Source organism: Podarcis pityusensis, assembly GCF_964106645.2.
Source record: "Podarcis pityusensis genome assembly, chromosome: 11".
In the NCBI taxonomy this organism is placed as follows: domain Eukaryota; kingdom Metazoa; phylum Chordata; class Lepidosauria; order Squamata; family Lacertidae; genus Podarcis; species Podarcis pityusensis.
In genome coordinates this window covers 15,825,068-15,845,153 of record NC_138036.1, presented here as the reverse complement: position 1 = coordinate 15,845,153, position 20,086 = coordinate 15,825,068, and the positions used below count along the sequence as shown (strand labels likewise).

At 45.1% G+C, this 20,086-nt stretch overlaps 1 protein-coding gene across 5 annotated transcripts in view; it reads left to right on the top strand.

Annotated features, from left to right (window-relative positions):
- Positions 1-20,086, top strand: part of PDZD2 (PDZ domain containing 2) — a 237,416-nt gene that overhangs the window by 140,847 nt on the left and 76,483 nt on the right. For all 5 annotated transcript variants that reach the window (XM_080973358.1, XM_080973357.1, XM_080973359.1 and 2 more), the window contains one exon: positions 16,662-17,112. In XM_080973358.1, coding sequence (XP_080829484.1) covers positions 16,662-17,112 — 451 coding nt within the window. The remainder of the gene's footprint in view (positions 1-16,661; positions 17,113-20,086) is intronic.

Below are 20,086 nucleotides of genomic sequence, written 5' to 3'. Positions count from 1 at the left end.
ACCTGAAATCACAAAATAAGGTAATTTGTACTGGTGTGCCGTGGCATAGAATAAAAGCTGCGTAGGGAAGACATTTCTTAGTTATGCCTTGCCTTGCTTAGATTTTATAATTTTTATTTTTCCTCTTTGCTTACCTCGCACCTTTAAGATCTCATTTGCACATGATGAAAGACCTATATGCAGATTCCTATTTCCGTGTAGGAATTTGCCAAAACCTCTCATCTTAAAGGAAGCATGCATCCTTGGGGATTAGCACACTATTTGCTTTGGCATGTTCTTCTGTGCAGCTCCCAGACACTCCTGCCTGAATAATTCAGCCCCTTTCCCCATCTTACCTGTGAGTCAGATCACTCCCCTGCTGCCTTGTGTTTGGGATTTGGTTGTACAGCCCTTAAGCGAGAACTGTATAATTCAAACAGACAAAAAGTGCTGTGGTTTATGAGTGGCGTGAGCTATCATGGCAAGAGCTTACTTCATGAGAGCTGAATCTGATGAAACAGGCTGAGGCCAATGTTGATCTCAAATGGCACAAAACCCCATGAGGCCTTACTTCAAAATCACATAGGATAACTTCATACTGATGACTGTTAGGTTCAAAATATCCTTCGTTTGCTCATGCTCATGAGGTATGGTGGTTAGAAATTCCTGCCTCATCTTCTTTAAATGCTCTATAATAATCTTCCATATACTTTAGAAAGTTGTTTGTCTGTTTGCAATGCATTTTGATACCTTTTAACCACAACCATGACACACCCTCCCAACATTTCTCTGATGAAAACAAGGAAGTCCTGATGGTTCCTGAGATCAAGGAGGAGGTTTTCATCTATGTTTGGAGACAATGTGACTCCATTTTGAATCAAGATGGCAAATGATGGCTCTCAAAACTGCATTGATTTACAGTGGTACCTCAGGTTACATACGCTTCAGGTTACATACGCTTCAGGTTACAGACTCCACTAACCCAGAAATATTGCTTCAGGTTAAGAACTTTGCTTCAGGATGAGAACAGAAATCGTGCTCCAGCAGCGCAGCAGCAGCAGGAGGCCCTATTAGCTAAAGTGGTGCTTCAGGTTAAGAACAGTTTCAGGTTAAGAACGGACCTCCGGAACGAATTAATTAATTAACCCGAGGTACCACTGTAAACCTAATTTTGCCTGCTCATTCTTGAGATAAAACAGCAGGTCTTTGTCTATGTTTGGATACAATCAGATTTCATTTTGGATCAAGTTGGTGGGCTGAACCTTTCAAAACAGAACTGATTTTCACCACTAATTTCAAAACTGCTCTGGTTGTCTTGTTTCTTAGAGTGCCCTAGCAGCGCCATGGAGGCAGCTATTAATTATTATTATTTTAGGTTATTACCTGCCTTTCACCTTACCCTCAGGTCCTGGAGCAGATTACAACAAATTTTAACATATCATTAAAAACAGTTTAAAATAAATTACTATCACGAGAGTATGGTCTGTTCTGTCCTAAAAATATGCATCTCAGTTGTCAAAGGCCGGGGTTAAGAGGTGCACCTTCAGCAGCTGATGGAAACTGTAAAATGAAGGTGCCTGACATATCTCTTTGTGGAAAGAGTTCCACAGCTTAGGGACTGCCAGAGAGAATGTCCTCTCCTAGGCTGCTGCCATCCTGAGCTTCTGAGGGAGGTGGAACTACCAAGATGGCCCCATCTGCTATCTTAACACCTGAGAGGGTCTGTAGGGAAGAAAGAAGTCTTTCAGATATTTGAGGCCTAAGTTCTTCAGAGCAGGGGGTTTCCAAACTGTGGTCTGCAATCACAATTCCACTCCTGTGTTACCAAGCCACGAATGGGGGCCCTGTGAAGTTCCAGAAGTTATCAGACCACACTTCCCATCTTCCCTGACAATTGGCCATGCTGGCTAGGGATGATGGGAAATGGAGTCCAGCAACATCTGAAAAGCCAGTTTTCTCATCACTGCCCAAAACTTTCTTCATTTCAGCAGTATAATTTAGGTTGAGAAAGGAGTCATTTTTGTTGAACAATTAGCCATCAGAAATCCTTGTTGATCTACTGCAAAGCACATGCAGATTTGCCTTCTAACATCCCCTGAGCAAGAAGGATCAGAACTGAAGAAGGCAGGCATTCAGATCTGATATTCTTGGTGGATGTTTGGGCGGGGGGGGGGGGTAGAACTTGCTGGATCTGACCAGGAAACCCACCTAGTTTTGTATTCTGCTTCCATCATGGACCAAGGAAATGGCCCTAAGAATTCTGTAAACAGAACACGGAGGAAAAATTGCATACAAAAATATGTATATCAGGAGAAATGGATCTTCACGAGGACTTTAAAAAAAATGTGGAGAACTGAATTTAACATTGGAAAAAATAAAAACTCTGAGAAGCAAAATTGACAAAGCAAAACCTGGAAACGATGTCTTATGAGGAACGGCTAAGGGAGCTGGGCATGTTTAGCCTGGAGAAGAGGAGGTTAAGGGGTGATATGATAGCCATGTTCAAATATATAAAAGGATGTCACATAGAGGAGGGAGAAAGGTTGTTTTCTGCTGCTCCAGAGAAGCGGACACGGAGCAATGGATCCAAACTACAAGAAAGAAGATTCCACCTAAACATTAGGAAGAACTTCCTGACAGTAAGAGCTGTTCGACAGTGGAATTTGCTGCCAAGGAGTGTGGTGGAGTCTCCTTCTTTGGAGGTCTTTAAGCAGAGGCTTGACAACCATATGTCAGGAGTGCTCTGATGGTGTTTCCTGCTTGGCAGGGGGTTGGACTCGATGGCCCTTGTGGTCTCTTCCAACTCTATGATTCTATGACAGATTCTCCCATTGTTCCTTGCAGGCCCATCTTGGCCTCGAACACATCATCTTTGGTGTAGCAGTCGTGTGATAAGAAGTCTCTTCAGATGAGGCAGGAGTTGCAAGTGCAGTGAAAGGACTTTGAGGCTACCTCATCCCTGCCACTTTAAAAATGCAAGCTAGTTTTAATTTTTAACAATGCACAAGGGCCCTTCTGTGCTGCTGTTGCCGAGACCTCGATTGTGCTGGTGTCAAGGCCTTGCAGGGTGGACTGGAGCTGTGTGTCAGCGTGTTTTGTCAAGATTATAGATGTCATAACCCAGGGCTTTTAAACTTAAGAACTCTGACTAATGGGTGACCGCTATCTGACCACTTTAGGTAGCTGATGAAACACACAGGCAGATGAAGCCCATGTTTTAGAAAAGACAGCAGTCTGAAGCAGCCGCTGCTGCCTGGGAATGTGGGCTGTTGTTACTAGGACAAACATTTGATTTGAAGAGATGTGACAATCAAAGCCCAGCTCACAAAAAAATAAAAATAAAATATTGCCTGTGTATTTCAGTGTGCCTGTATATTTAATCCCGTGGATGTACTTACTGGCAATGTGGTCTTCTGAGCAGAACTGTCATTGTCACTTAGGGCAACATAACCATATTGGAACTGTTGCAGTGCAGCTGCTCAGTGAGCCAGTAAAATAAGGTAAGTCATGGGTGGCCAGCCTATGGACAGGGTCCCACAAAAGTCTGTGACACACCTTGCCGGGGACAAGCAGGTTTATGCCTTGGATGAGGGGTCTGCACTGTTAGAATTCCTGCTCTGTGATTGCAGTCATGGGATTGTTGTCTTTCACATGACGCTGTATGCTTTGACTCCACAAAGTGGGAAGTGACGGAGACAGGATGTTTGTGTTACTATGTGCTGTGAAGTGGGACTATTGTCCTTTGTTCATTCTCTTTGCTGTCTGATGCTAGAGAGAGAGAAGCCATGTTGCAGTGCTCTGTGTGTGTTTATATATAAATAAAGTAGATTAGCCAAAATGCTGAGTTGCTGAGGTCTGTCACGCAAACTGCGAACACTCTGTGGATCCCTAAGTGCGCCGATGTCTGTTGGCATCGGTCGCTGTGATGTTCAGGCAAAAGAAAGCTTTTGAACCTCCCAAACGATCAATCAAGAGGGAGGGAACATGCCAGTTTGTCCCTCCCACCCGTGGCTGCTTCCTGGCCAGAGGTAAACCCCACAAAGGTGTTTAAGGCACCATAGATATATTATGCTACACACCTGAGTGGCACTAAATGCCACGCTTGCTGGGAAGGTTTGCTACCGGTGTGGCTAGGTGTTAAATGAAAGTATAGTGGTACCTCGGTTTTCAAACATAATCCATTCTGGAAGACCGTTTGGGTTCTGAAACGTTTGAAAACCGAGGCGCAAAGTGTGGCATGCAAATTTAATTGAGAAAATTGAGAAAAATAACATATACACTCAGCAGAAACTGTTCGACTTCCGAGGCGCATTCAAAAACGGAAGCATTTACTTCCGGATTTACGGCGTTTGAGTTCCGAAATGTTCGTCAATGGACACGTTCGAAAACCAAGGTACCACTGTAGCATAGAAGGCCCCAATAGTCTACTGTAACTTAGGCATGCGTACCCTCCAGCACATTGAGGTGTTAACATACTGGATTACTCTGTTTGGAGCTTTGTTCCAGCCCATATCAAGGCATGGCTGACTCGGCAAGTCAGAAATGAAGGTAGTTCATTCACTGGCTTTTGTCTTCTTCTGTGAAGCTTCGTTGATGCCAGCATGTTATTAAAGTAGCCAACAACTGACTCATTCTCAATTCATATGAATGCAACAGCTTTGGGAGTTAAAAAAAAAAAATTCCAACGGCTTCCAACCCACAGAAACATTGTTTGCAAAACTAGTGAAGAGGAAATGGAAGAAAACCCAGGCTTGAATTGCGCTGTGGGACTAGTGATGGGATAAGGAGCCTGATCAAATCCAAACATAAATTAAAGGGACAGAAAGTGTTTCAGTGGGTTGTTTGATGTTGCCGTAGTGGAAATAAGATGATGGTTTGTTCTTAAGAGCAAATGCCCATTCCATAAAAGCCGCTCTCACTTTGGTCTGGCAGACTTAATTAAGAAAACCCTCGATTGATTAGGGCCATGATAGCCAAAGACCAGGGTATATAAATATTTGCACAAGGAGAAATTACCATAGAAATCAGAAAATCATGGCTGCAATGAAACACAATCCACTTAATACTTGGTGGAACGATTAGTATTCTTCCACTGTTGCAAAATGAGTAGATTTGCACGAATAATAAGGGAGAAGAATAAAAATTTTGGGAGGAAAGTATACTTCACCGACAGAAGACATTGCTATTAGGAGCAGCTGTAAATCTTCCCTAATATTTGTAGGTGCAAAATATATATATAGAGAGAAAAAAAATAATTCCCTAGACGCCAAAATCCTGGTTTGGGGCAATCACTCTTTGGTGAGAGAAGCCCAGCAGAGATTTAAAATCACAAAATATGCAGTAAAATAAAGGGTGGAAATACAGGCTCTTACACACTTTCAAAATATGCCTCCCCCCAAAGTGAGTTCCAAAATGACCCCTTAAAAAGTTTCCCTCTTTGCCAAGCATAGGAAAAGGACCACACTTTTGGTAAGCTAAAAAGTGATTTACTTACAAACCCTTCAAAGGTCAGATTCATGTGCTTCAGAAAGTTGCACAGGTAGTAAAACGTAGCTTAGTCACAAAGTGGTGACAGTTCTTAAATTATTGGTATAGGAACTCAAGAATGGGTTGTGAGAGTCACGTGGCTGGAAGGAGCAGCTCAGAGCTGCTCACACACACCAAAGCTCACATAAAACTAGAGAAGAATAAAGTCTTGATTACCTAGTTTCTCCCAAGGTGAAGAGAACTGGACATAGCTAAGCCTGGCAGGACAGCTTACTCTATGGTATTAACCCCTGCATGCATAATCTAAACTTCAGCATTTTGCTTATATGAGGCTGGTTAGCCTGCAATATCCTTGATTTTTCAAACTGCTGATTACCCACTTCTTTGCAGTATGGTGTTGCTGCAAAACCCTATAGCTGTGTATTTTCATAGAGTTTCTAGTTACCTCTAGAAAGTTTATGATGTTATCAAGACCCTCTCCTATCGTCTGTCTCCAGCATCTAGTATCCAGTGATATCTTCCTTTTGGACATGGGATTCAATTTAGTTTTTGTAGCTACAAACCACTGATACACTATGAAGCTGTCCTCCCCAAGGTTGTAGCAAGGCTACCTTCTTCATCTGTTACATGTGAACTGGATTATTATCCTTGAATTGGGACTTCCAGGACTATCCTGCAAGGGCAGCAAGTGGCAGCAGCATGCTTTGAACTGATTGTATGGTTATGATCTTGGGAGTGATTTGCGAGACACCCAGCTTTCCTTAACAAAGGCTGATTAGGGTTTCTGTTTTGGAAATGCAACATTAACGTCCTCCTTTGTAGATGTTGGAAGGCACCTAGCCTGCATGGCTAAGCAGGAGCAGTGTTTGTCTGCTTCTCTGTACTATGACTCATTCATTAAAAGTAATTATTGCAGAGGCTAAAGTATTAGCTGCTGATTTGTCTTTTGGAGCGTGCCTGTATTATCTGTGGAAACAGGTGTTGCCTGCTTTGCCGAGTCCTTGCAAACCCTACGAAACAGAAATTGACAGATTGAATTAATTGCCGAAATGTCTTTATAAGTAAACATCCTTTGGCTCCAATTTGGAAATCCAAAAGGGGTTCCAGCGAAGCAGGCATGTTGATTTACAGCCAGCGACAAGCATCAATTAGCGCTCAGCCTGTGTGGCAGAAACGAGATAGCGTGATCCTTAACAGAAGGATGCTCCTCTGTTTGTTGGTTGTTTTCCCTTCCATTGCTTTTGTCCTTTGGCAACATTTAGAAGCAATAAGAAGGGCACCTTCTCTATGTCTCCTTTGCACCCCAATGCAAATTTAAACCTGTGCAAACAATTGCAGGGGTGGTGTGGGGAGTAGCTATTTTTAGTTATTGGTCCGGCACTTTTTTTATCTTGGGGCCTTTTCAGGGCAGAATTAGATGTTTGGGGATTTATGCAGACTGCTGCCAACTGTGTTGTAGCCAGGATTATCAAAGCACACACTCCAGCTTGCCCACTTAACAATGACCTCAATGCTTGAGGTAACCTCACAACCTGTGGCGGGCATTTTTTTTAGTCATCCTGTGGTGACCTTGACCGCTGCTTGCATGTTCTACGGCCGCCGACCAACTGGCACTGCAATCCACATTTGCTGTAATCCACATGTCACTGAAAACCCTGGTTGCCAAAAGGGGTTGTGGGACTGGGCCCTGGGCAGGTACATAAAAGGCTTGAGGCACAGACCCAGATTTTGCATTTGATTTGCATATGTGAACACATGCATATCTAATGCAAATTTAGGTCAACTTTCAGAGAAGAAAGCAAAACAAAACAAAATTTCTGGCTTGTGCTATGGGGGTACTAAGAGGATTTAGTGGGGCTGGTACATTAACTTTTCTTCTGGTCAAATTAAGTTGGTGGGTGCCTTAGCTCTGTGGGGTCATGGCAAGATTTTTTCTGAGGCCAATACATTTGTGTGTCTCTGGTCAAATTAAGGTGGAGGTCAGTTTGGGTCTTGCATGTACCGTATTTTTTGCTCCATAAGACGCACCTGACCATAAAACACACCTAGTTTTTAGAGGAGGAAAGGGGGAAAACCCCGTTTTTGGGGGAATCAGCTCACAGTTGTGCAGCTTCTTTTCCAAAGGGGAAAAGCCCCGTTTTTTTGAGGATCAGCTCACAGTTGTGCAGCTTCTTTAGGAAAGGAAAGGGAGCCGTTCCTACAGTTTCCAGACAGATAATCTAATCAGCCAGTCACATGTCGCTGGAGAAACAAACAGCCTCTGCCTCCAGAACATCCAACCATGGAGGCCTGGGCAAGAGGGCAGCGCTGGAAAGGGAGCCAGCAATCGACTACACATTCGCTCCATAAGACACACAGACATTTCCCCTTACTTTTTAGGAGGGAAAAAGTGTGTCTTATGGAGCGACAAATACGGCACTTCACTTTGCCCAGCTGCCCTGTGAGCAAAGTCTTTTTTAATAGTGTTAAATACATCTGTAGAAGGGGCAGGAGATCTAGGGATCAGGGCTTCTACTTTCCCCAGAACAGCAATGCACCTGATCCTAGAAGCAGCTTGACTCATCACCTGAAAACATAAGGAGATAAGAACAGTAGAAGAGCCTTGCTGGATCAACCCAGAGGCCTATCTAGTATAGCATCTTGTTCTCACAGTGGTCAACCAGATGTCCATGGCAAGCCCACAAACAGGGCCTGAACACAACAGCCCTCTCTCCTTCTGTGGTCTCCAGAAACTGGCATACCGCCTCCAAGAGTGGCTACTAGCCAAAATGCCTCTAGAGTTTTAAGCTTGGAGGAGTTGCTTGCGAAAGATCAGGTTGTGTGTTCATTGCGGTCAATATAACATGATGGAACAAGCCGGTGTCTTTTGTTCTCCACTACTCTTCTCTAAATGCGAAAAGAAAATGGATGTTGAGAGTAAAAACACGGTGGGTAATGGGAACTTACTTCACAGCCACAGGCAGGTTCCAGAGGAGCAGCTGTTTTAGCCTATTGTGGCAAGAACAACAAGGAGTTCTGTGGCACCTTTGAGGCTTAACAGTTTTATTGTAGCCGAAGCTTTCACGGATTAGAACCCACTTCCTTGTGTACCTGATGAAATGTACTCTGACTATTTAATGAAAGCTCATGGCGCAATACGGTTACTAGTCTTGGAGGTGCCATGAAACCCTTTAAGCTATTGGACTGTTGCAGATTTCAGGGATGTGGCGTAACCTCTTTGCCGTGAGAAATTGGAAGAAACAATGGGAAGGAGAAATGTTAGCAGATTTGTCACTCGCAAGACAGTTTTTGGAGACAGACATGGGTTTCTCCTCCTCTCAGCCAGCTGCCAGGAAAGATACTGTCCATGCTTGCTGTAGTTATATTCTGCCACATAACACCAAACCCCAGCCTTGCAGAACACCGTGCTGTTATCCTGTGTCCCTATTGCTGCATACTCTCTAACAAGGATGGGAAACCTGGGACCCCCCCCCCATATGTTGCTGGACTACAGCTCCCATCATCTCTGATCATGGGCTGTGCTGGTTGGAGCTGATGGGAGTTGTAGCCCAGAAATATCTAAAGAGCCAAATTCTCAATGCTGTGAGGCTATGCAAAGTAATCCGCTTACAGTGGTTCTTTTTAAAAAGTGAAAGGATGTACGGCTTTGGCATTCAGTTGGTTCACAGTTACAGTTATCTGGTGGTGTATGATAAATCAAATCTGGGCCTGCCCAATTCATTTTGCTGCCTGAGGCAGAGGTCATCCCCTCTCATTCATGTCCTGAAGCTAACCTAACTGGCAGTTGACTCCTACTTTGACCCAGTCCTTCACTTAAGGACTGGGGGCTAGTTTAGAGGGGGGGGGGCACAGAACAGCTCACGTCACTCATATGGTTCTATCCTCCCAGCATTTAACGGCCACTTTAGGCAGCCGCCTCACTCTGCCTAATGCTCGGGCCGGCCCTGCATCCTGAAAGGCATGCAGAAATGTGATTGAAAGAGGGCAAGAAAGAGGGAAGAAAAATACTGTATGCTCCTGTGCCTTCTCTAAATTGCAGACTGGATGAGATCCTCAATTGAAAGCACTGTGGAAGAAGGCACACATCTTCCCCCTCCTTTTCTTTTATAAGCGAGTTGGGGGTCACTTAGACTGGGGAGAGGGCAAGGGAAGAAAGGGGTTGATCGTCCTTGCCCAAAGTGCCACTTCCCTGATCTTTCTGACAGCTGCACAAGGCTGCTAATTATTACATTTTAATTAGTCTCCCAGGCCCCATCTAGTTGGCTCTTTACTACAGCTAACTTTCAGCAGCTTTTACAATTTCTCTCTCTGAGAAGATGTAGAGACATGGGAATTGGAATTACCTGAGGGGTTAGGATTCTTCAATTCTCGGTGAAGTCTCGGAACCGCCTTTTCCATAGCTTGATGTGGGTGGGGGCATTTTAAATCAAAAACTGATTTGGGGTTTGCAGAGTAGATCAGTGTCTGCTGTGGAGATGTGGTTGTTTTAATTGAAGGGGTGTGGAGTGCAGGTTACAGGTTTGTGATACCTTTTTCTTGTTTCCAGCCTTATGGCAACTGAAAGAGGAGGCAAGAATTTATTACATTAAATGACTAATTAAACCACTTAGCTGCCTGACAACTAAAATTACTATTTGAAGCCACCCTGAAAGCCTTCAATTAAATGAGTACAGCTGAGAGATGTGCGACAGTGGCAGTCTGGACTGTGCAGTGATTTTTTTAAGGGAACGGGGAGGGTTGGCTGAGTCGAACTGATTGATGTTCGCGTTGTGGCACAATGCCCCCAAACAGGAGCTTAATATAACTTTTTTGCCTTCTGAATATGTCCCAGTTTGTCTGATGAGATCTTCCTTTCAGGGCTTGATCTTCAGAGGCCTTATGTTAACTGTAGTGCCATGGGTGGGAGACAGATGTCCTCATTAATAAACCAAACTCTGTGCTACCATCACAATTGACGCCTTAGCTAAGAGTTGAGTTGAAGATGCCAAGGAGTGTGACTGATCAAGGAGATGAGGATCTTCCTTACCAAGGCTGACTCTCTCTACTGAAAAATAACTCCTTGATAGGGAGGGCCTGTGTCTGATTTTATGGAGGGGAGTCCTCTGTTTGAAGGAGTCTTTTGAATGACTCTCTGTTCTGAATGCAGGTTAAAGTTACAGAATCATAAGTAGGGAGAGGTGAGTTACACTGTATTTCTATTTAAATTATAGCAATTATTTGTTAGTTTCTATGTATGCATATAAATTTTACGCACATCTGTTCCCTCTTTTGATGATGCAAGAGGAATTTATCAGCATTCTGTCTTCTTCGTGCTGATTTGGGGAGTTCCCAAAATGTTTTATTTCTTTACTTCTGCAAACTGGGGGATTCCGCTGAGCCTGCTGATTCCTCCATCTTGTGCACGCGCAGTGCCGTTCTGGCTGCGTAACAACATTCATAGCAGAAGCATCATTAATAAAGGAAATGGTACAAATAGCCTGATGTACCATAACAGACGTGGGTGGCGCTGTGGGTAAAACCTCAGTGCCTAGGACTTGCCGATCGCATGGTGGGCGGTTCGAATCCCCGCGGTGGGGTGAGCTCCCGTCGTTCAGTCCCAGCTCCTGCCCACCTAGCAGTTCGAAAGCACCCTTAAGTGCAAGTACGGTAAATAGGTACCGCTTTATAGCGGGAAGGTAAACGGCGTCTCCGTGTGCTGCGCTGGTGCTGGCTCGCCAGAGCAGCTTCGTCACACTGGCCATGTGACCCGGAAGTGTCTGCGGACAGCGCTGGCTCCCAGCCTCTAGAGTGAGATGAGCGCACAACCCTAGAGTCTATCAAGACTGGCCCGTACGGGCAGGGGTACCTTTACCCTTTACCTTACCATAACAGAAACCTCCCTTTCTGATTGCGCATGTCAGTGCATTTATTTCAATCCTCCATAGCCTATAAAATTTCACTAAGGCAGAGGTGCCATTTTCTCAAAAGGATTGAGGGGGCCTGTGTTGATGCTGTGTGATCTCATACGATGCCCGGACATCACGCATATGACGCCATATGACACTCTGAAATTGTGCAATGCCGCAAGGAGCCGGAGTGGAGCCGAATGCCCCCTGAATATTGAGGGGGATTAGCTGCCTGATATACTAAGGGATCCAGGGGTGGAATGTAGGAGAGGCAGTGATAGCCTTGTGTTGTACTGTACAATAATTGCTTTGTGAAGCACATTCTAGCCCAATGTGTCACTGAAGTTTTGATGGGACCTGGTGCATGGGATTGAAACACAAGCCCTATGACACAAGCGGTGTGAAGGGACACCGGAGAATTAATTACATGCCTGCCATTTTATTTTTACAGTTCTTCGGGGCAAAATTACTTGGGTCTGCCATATGTCCCTCCCTCCACCCTTTGCAAAACACCCACAGGGGAAGGATGGGTGTCATCGAACACCCAGTAATTTTTTTCTTGTTTGACCACCCTACTTTCAACGAAAGTGTGTGTAGATTGTATCAGCCAAGGGATGGTGTTGGAAGCATATAAGGACAGCTTCCAAGGGGGTGGGCAGTGCTGTTTTTGGAACTGAGCTCAGGGCCCCCCTCTCCCTCCCTGCAGGGATACTTCAGTAAATGCAGAGTTTGAATATCATGTTTGAGCTGTGTTTCCAGTCAGCTCCATACATGGCTGTCAAAGACTCCATGCTATTCCGAGCCAGTTGCTTCATGTTGCACCATGAATTAGATGGCTTGCATAGCTCTCCTAGGATACCACAATACAGAAACGCTCTGGGTAGCAGATCCTCAAATATGGTCATGTTGCCTCCCTAAAGCCCAGCCAGAGGGTGCTGGATGTGAACTCTGCATTTGCTGCATCTGATGTGGTTTGGAGCTGTGCATGGGTGGAAGAAGCAGAAGCAGCAGCAGAATACCACTCAGGCCAACTATCCTGCCTTACCTGAAATACAACAGAGCTAATGTGCTTACTAATAGTGGGATGAAGGATTAGCTCAGAGTATGACTCTCCTTGCAGTCACAGGGCACCATCTGAATGCTTTGTTCAAGCTCAAGGGCCATTACTGATGATGTCATGGTGAGGAGGTGATCTGGGCTGTCCACAGCCCCCTTAAGGGAGAGGTAGGTGAAAGGTAGACTGGTTGAACTCTGGGTGATCACAGTAGATCACTGAAGTCCCAGTTGTTTGACAAGACCAATAAGTCTCCCCCGCAAATTAAACTCAAGAAAGATGGGGGCGGGGAGAACAGAAACCAGAAATGGATTTTTGTGTGAAAGGTCTAGCAGACACAAGTGCATTAGGGCAAGCAGGGGAACTGTCCCTCCAACCTTTAGTCAGCACACACACACACACACACACACACACACAGACACACACACACACACACACACACCCCTATCTTTCTGCTTACTTTCATCCAGTCCAGGGCTTCTCATGGCCTATCTTAGGGCTGGGGTGAAAGATATAAATCCATCTATATGGTGTGATGCTACATGGACAAGTTTAGTCCCAGAGTAGTTCCAAATTAAAGGTCAAGGGAGTAGGATGGATTCATCTCTGCCTCTTGCCCTTCCTCCTCTCCTGCTTCAGCTGTTTCCCCTGCTTCCGGACTTCTCTCTGCCACAGACTCTCCCAGCTCACTAAGTCTTGTTACCTCTTCAGCTTCCAACACTTCCTCTCCCCAGTCTTCTCCCTCAATGCCCTCTTTGTTGTCCCACCACCAATCCCTGGGCTCTGAGCCTTCTTCCCCTGGGGGTTCCCCAGCTGGCTCTTCCCACCATTCCTCTACAGCCAACCCTTCCATGACATTGAGCATGCTAAGCCCTCATTGGTTGGTTTGGGGTTTCCCCTCTCTTTGGGGTTGGGGCTGAAGGCTACATGTGCCCAATCCCATCGCAGCTGCATTCAGAGAACCACCTGAGTACTGTTGAAATCCTGTACTAATGAGACCAACTGCAGAAATGTTAGAGAATCTGTGGTATAATGATTTAGCATAGTGACTCAGAAGTACTAAGAACTGGTTGGTTAAGTGGAATCAGTTACCAGCTTCTTAATGTCAAGGATTTTAATTGAATCCACCCATCGCCAACTGAAGTGAATATTCCAGTTCTACAGCAGTGATTGCAGTTTCTGTTTTCAATATCTCAGCTCAACTGAAATCTGGTTAGCAATAATATTTCATTTCTTCCCCACCCCCAAAAACAAAAACAAAAAAAATCCCGCCTTGAAATATGAAAGCAGCATTGAAAAATAAATAGCTTTCCATGAGAGCCCGGGGCTTCCAAGTTAATAATGAGAGGAACATATACAGAGTGAACCGCGTAGCAAATTCCCGTATAACCCCAACTGAAATCCTTATGGTATTTGGATTTTAAACACTGAAAAATAAAACACAAAACCCTCTGAATACTCTGAGGCCAGATTCATTGAAAGCTTGGCTGGTTTCAAGCACTTTACAAGCTGCCAAAAGTGGGGTTTGGGGTCCTGTTTGGCTTCCTGGCTGCCAGAACGGAACAGAGACTTGATTGAATCCAGCCGCTGTTTGCATGATGCTGCGGCATCCAGTCTCAGCCGCTGCGCTGAGAGTTGGGAGCGTGGAACTCCGTCTCTTGCCCCAACCAGGCGGGAAAAGTCAATGGGATGCGAAGGGGCACCTGAAAGCAGTGTGGAGAAGCATCCTTCTCCTAGAGGATAATAGCCACAATGGGGTCCCACCTGCACCGCTGCAGGCTGGATGTCTCAGAATGCAGGTTGCTGGGGATTTCAGGTGAGCAGAGTGCTGTGACTCTCAGGGTGGTTGCCCAAGACTGGGTCTTTTCTGCAGTGGCTCCCCGCTTGTGGAATGCTCTCCCCAGGGAGACACGCCTGGCACCTTCATTGCATATCTTTTGGTGCCAGGCAAAATCATTCCTCTTCTCCCAGGCTTTTGGCTAATTAAACAATCTATGGTCTATTGGACGTGGGTGGCGCTGTGGGTTAAACCACAGAGCCTAGGACTTGCCGATCAGAAGGTCGGTGGTTCGAATCCCCTCAACGGGGTGAGCTCCCGTTGCTCGGTCCCTGCTCCTGCCAACCTAGCAGTTCGAAAGCACGTCAAAGTGCAAGTAGATAAATAGGTACCACTCTGGTGGGGAGGTAAACAGCGTTTCCATGCACTGCTCTGGTTCGCCAGAAGCAGCTTAGTCATGCTGGCCACATGACCCGGAAGCTGTACGCCGGCTCCCTCGGCCAATAAAGCGAGATGAGTGCCGCAACCCCAGAGTCCGTCACGACTGAACCTAATGAACCTTTACCTTATGGTCTATTTAACTGTATGTTTTGGGGGGAAGCATTGTTTTTGGTTGTAGCTGTCTTAAGTATTTTTATATTCTAAACTGCCCTGTGATCCTCAGGTGCAGGGCAGTATAGAAATTAGATGATAGATAGATGATAGATAGATAGATAGATAGATAGATAGATAGATGATAGATAGATATAGATAGATACATTTTATATATGGCTTAATTTGTAAGAAAAACAAACAAACGTTATTTTAGTGGAGGAGCCATAGTTCTGGGCTGGCATGCCTGCTTTGGATTTATAAACTTACAAGTTTCAATTTCTCGAGTGGGAACAATCAATCCCTCTTCCCAGGGAACTCTGGGAACTGAAGTTCTGTCAGCAGAATAGGAGGTCTCCTAACAACTTTCAGCACTACATTTCCCAGGATTCTTTGGGTGAAGTCATAAGTATTTAAAGTGGTATGGTACTTCTTTAAACAGTGCAGATGGGGCCTATAACACAGCTTTGCATGTTCCTGTTGCTTTAGCGCTGCAACTAGCAGGGGTGGGAAACTATGGATTCTCCATATTGTTGAACTACAACTCCTATCAGCCTTGGCCATGCTTGCTGAGGCTGATGGGAGTTGTAGTTCAGCAGCACCTGGAGGGCCAAAGGTCCCCCATGCCTGGTGTTTAGGCTCTTCACAAGGGCCGTACCACCCATTCTCTTTCAACACCTTGGCTTCCTCCTGCCTGTTAAGATCTGCTGGGATTTTCTTTGCCTGAAGTGATACAGCTTCGGTCCTACTTCATGCTGTTCAGGGGTTCTCATTTGTTCCGTGGTGTCAACATGTTTAAATCTTTCATAGAAATTGATTGCATGCAGGAGCACGTCTCTGATGTTATTCACAGAGCTCTTAAAACCTGGATTACCATGGGCTGAGCAAATGGAATGTGGAGATTGGGGAGTCTACAGGTAGCCAGAGAATTCAACATTTTACACAAGCCTCAGGTTCTCTGAGCAGATAAGCACAGTTATAGGAACCTACTTCCCCAATTAGGCAAATAAGTCTTAGAAATTATATTTAGATTTTGCACAACACTTTCCCTAAGAGCTCAATGTGCTTCACAAACATTAGCTTTGCAAACCTTATAACAACCCTGTAAAATAGGTCCGTATTATTACTATCTCGTTTTATTGACGAAGCAGCTGAGGCGATAAGACAGAAAAGCATTATGATAAACCAATTGGCACCTGGGCATCTAATGACTGGAGGTGAGATTTAATATACGAGCTTCATTGTGCTGTCTTCAAAAAGCGAGGCAGTCTTAGTTTTCCAAGGCTTGCTGGAAGCCTCACTCCCAGCACCCTTAGTTTGGGCCCAATGATTTGTGTCTTTCCGTCAGATTTACGTTCCATGACCATAGAGCATCTCAGCCAATGCCATAGAACAGGCATAGGCAAACTCTGGCCCTCCAGACATTTGGGACTACAATTCCCATCATCCTCGACCACTGGTCCTGTTAGCTAGGGATGATGGGAATTGTAGTCCTAAACATCTGGAGGGCCAGAGTTTGCCTATGCCTGCCATAGAACATTACGGTATGTATGATAGTAGCTGTTTTCCAATATTGTGTAAATACATTTTTAGCTGCAGATGTGGAAAAGGTTAGTTGGTCCTTAAGCAGTAAATTATTATGGTCATCTATAAACAGATTTAATAAAGCAGGCCTTGGGTCAGGTTGTATCATCTTGTCTTGTAATAGAAGAGACTTCTTCAAAGACCGTTTCCCAAAATAATTGCACAGGCTTACATTCTCACCACATAAGGAAATATGAACCTCTGTTGACATTCCCTCCAACATAAAGGACTTTGATGAGAGCTTAACACACAGCATTTTGCAACGGGGTGTTTTTAATGCGTGCATCTCCTTCATTTCTTGCAGCTACCTTGCTGACCAGTGCTGGAATGGCGGCTTCATCTACCTGATCATGTTGCGTCGCATCAAGCGCAAGGCCCCTCTTCCTCCGTCAAACGGTAACAACAGCAACAGCAGCAGCAACGAACCCAAAGCCCGGCCTACCTCGGAGCCCAGCGGGAAAACAGCACAAAATGGCAAAAGGACTAGAAAGTTTGGCGTCATCACCAGAACTCCTCCTGGGGGCAAGGAAAGCAAAGGCAACAAAAGCGGCAAAGGCAGCTCCAGGACTGAGCAGGGAAATGGACATTGCACCCTTATGGAAATGGATGGGTTGCACCCCGAGGCATCCAGCACAGAAAGCAAACTGGAGGATCGACTTCAAAAAGCTGACTCGCCGTTTCCAGCAGGGCAGTACCGCTCCCGCCTTTCAGACGGAGGGATTCTAGACCTAACCTCAAGTGAACTGTCGCTGCAGGTAAATAATTTTTAATTCCCCATTTTTCTTGCTGCTGGTGTCGCCTTAATTGAAACAAACCAACCAGAAGCATAGGTGGTTCAATAACAAAGCAGTTTCCATTGGAATTATGGTTCAGGTAGATTGTCTACAGAGCGCAAAGCTTACATTGTGACCTTCTTCCCTTCTGTCTCTATTATTATTATTATTATTTATTATATGTGTATACCACCATATACCTGTAGATCTCAGGGTGCTTCACAGCATGAAATTACAGTACAGCCGTACCTTGGTTCTTGAACAGAATCTGTTCCGGAAGTCCATTTGACTTTCGAAAACCAAGGGGCGGCTTCCAGTTGGCTGCAGGAGCTTCCTGCACTCAATCGGAAGCCATGTCAGACATTCGGCTTCCAAGAAAAGTTCACAAACCGGAACACTTACTTCCGGGTTGGCAACATTAGGGAGCCAAGATGTTCAAGTCACAAGGCGTTCGAGAACCAAGGTATGACTGTATAAAGAAAACACAACATACATAATAAAAATAAGAACAATAACAAACCAGTAAATCCCCCTCCCACAACATATTTAAAAGGGCATCGGATGTCAATCATCTAAAGGCTTAGTTAAAGAGGAAAGACTTTTCCTGTCACCTAAAATATGTATAATGAAGGCAACAGCATTCCACAAGCAGGGAGCCCCTGCAGAAAATGCCTGTTCTCCGGACTTTTCATGGACCTTTCAGCCTCAGAGGATGACCTCAGGGTCCAGGTAGTTTCATGTGGAAAGAGGCTGTCCTTGAGGTATTGCGGTCCTGAGCCATAACTAGACATTAACTACAGAAGTTGGGCAACCCGAGTCCTAGTTTGGTCCCTGGCTGAAATTTATGCAGCCCTTTGCAAGGAATCAGTATCCCAGCAACAGCAACCACCCCATGTGAAGGCATTTGAGGCAGCGATGGGGAACTTCAAACCTAGGGGCCATATGCAGTCATCTGTGCCTCTCTTTTTTGGTCCTTGGGACCCTGCCCAGCCCACACCCCTTTCCTACAGGTCAGGGGGTCAGCATAGGCTGCAGTCCCCTACGCCTCTACCTTGTAGAGATCAGAAATACTGATGTAGTTGCTCCACATTCCCTCACTTAGAGCTATCTGGACCTGCCCGGCTTTTTATTGGAGTTCTGACTTCAAACTGTTTCCCCCATTATTTCGTTCCCTCAATGAAAGCAAGCGGAGTTTATTTGTTTTCCATGCATAACAGGAGAGGGGGAACCTGCTGGGGACATGAAGCCTGGCGAGTCTCGATGATTAAAGGGCTGCCGAATGCAGAGGCACGAAATAGGCCTTGCAGATGATGAGCTGAAAAACTTGTGTTATTGCTGCCTGCGAACAGAAATGAGCTCCAGGGAACTATCTATATCAGCAGCCTAGCTGCTGACATAATTTCCTTGGCAAAGTCTTTAAACATTCTATCAAGCCATTGCAAGCACCTGAACTAATGCAATCACCCTTTGTTTTTAAGAGTCATTTGGAAACACCACCAGCTGGAGTGAACTTTTTTTAAAAAAAGAAATCCCACCCCCCTGGGCTCATACAACATCTTAGTCCTGAAACCTTTCTCAATGTTAAATGTTTAATCCTGGATTCTGTGAAGGATACTAACGAGAGATAAACACACCTGAACATCAACATCAAGGATGCGGGTGACCAGTGGCTCTGCAGTTGTTGTTGTTGGACAGCCATGTCATGTGGGGCTCATTGGAGTTGGAATCCAACAATGTCTGGAGGGCGTCCCCATCTCTGATCTTTAGAGTACCACTTGTATCCTCCAGGTTTTTCAGAGAGTTTTCTCTTGCTTTTTTTAACCCTCTCTTTGGCCCTGGGAGATACCATGATTGGCCCAAGGTTACCAGGTGGACTTTGTGGCTGCGTGGGAATCAAACTCAGCTTTCTGAATTCCCGGGCTGAATCTTGGCTCAGCACTTGGTTCAACACATTGGCTCCATAATTTATTTATTTTATGGTACTTTAACTACCTTCCTACCCCACCTTTGAAGTTTTTCTTGGCTCTGTGGTGTGAGAGGAAATATGAACTGCCATTGACCCCCACCTGCAAAAGACAACTTCACTGCCTCTTTCTTGAATGCCTGGATAGCTTGATTAGAGCGTGGTGCTGATAATGCAATGGATGTAGTTTCGATCCCCGTATGGGACACCTGCATATTCCTCAGGGTCCCTTCCAGTTCCATAATTCTATGATTCTATGAAGTGGGATCTTAAAATGTGAGGCAGCCTTCCCTAATGAAGTCACCTTTCACTTGCTCGAAAGAACCAAGCTGCTCACATGATGTCTGCAAGGATAGAAGAGTACCAAAACACCCACCTGTGCCACTCGCTTCTGAGTGTACTTGAACGATGCATGCTCACTGTATTCACACCTTACTTTTATAGGTTGTGCACTTCAATTGTCTTAAGTACACACCTAAGAATGTATTCTGTGAATTGGCCCTTACTCTTTGTTGATGGGAGATTGCCCAGAGATTTGACAGTGGAGACTTTGCCAGTTGTTCTAGTGTGGTGTAGTGGTTAAGAGCGGTAGACTCGTAATCTGGTGAACCGGGTTTGCTTCCCCACTCTTCCACATGCAGCTGCTGGGTGACCTTGGGCTAGTCACACTTCTCTGAAGTCTCTCAGCCTCACTCACCTCACAGAGTGTTTGTTGTGGGGGAGGAAGGGAAAGGAGATTGTTAGCTGCTTTGAGACTCCTTAGGGTAGTGATAAAGCAGGATATCAAATTCAAACTCTTCTCCTCCTCTTCCTCCTCTTCTTCTTCTTCGTCTTCTTTTTCTTCTTCTTCTTCTTCTTCTTCATGTGTTCTCTCTTTCATGCCATTATACTTGCTTGTAATAATTTTAACAATAAGGTATTATTATCAGAAACCCCTGTTGTTTGGTGCTCAGGGTTCAATCCACAAAAATGTGTTGAAATAGTACACCGTTG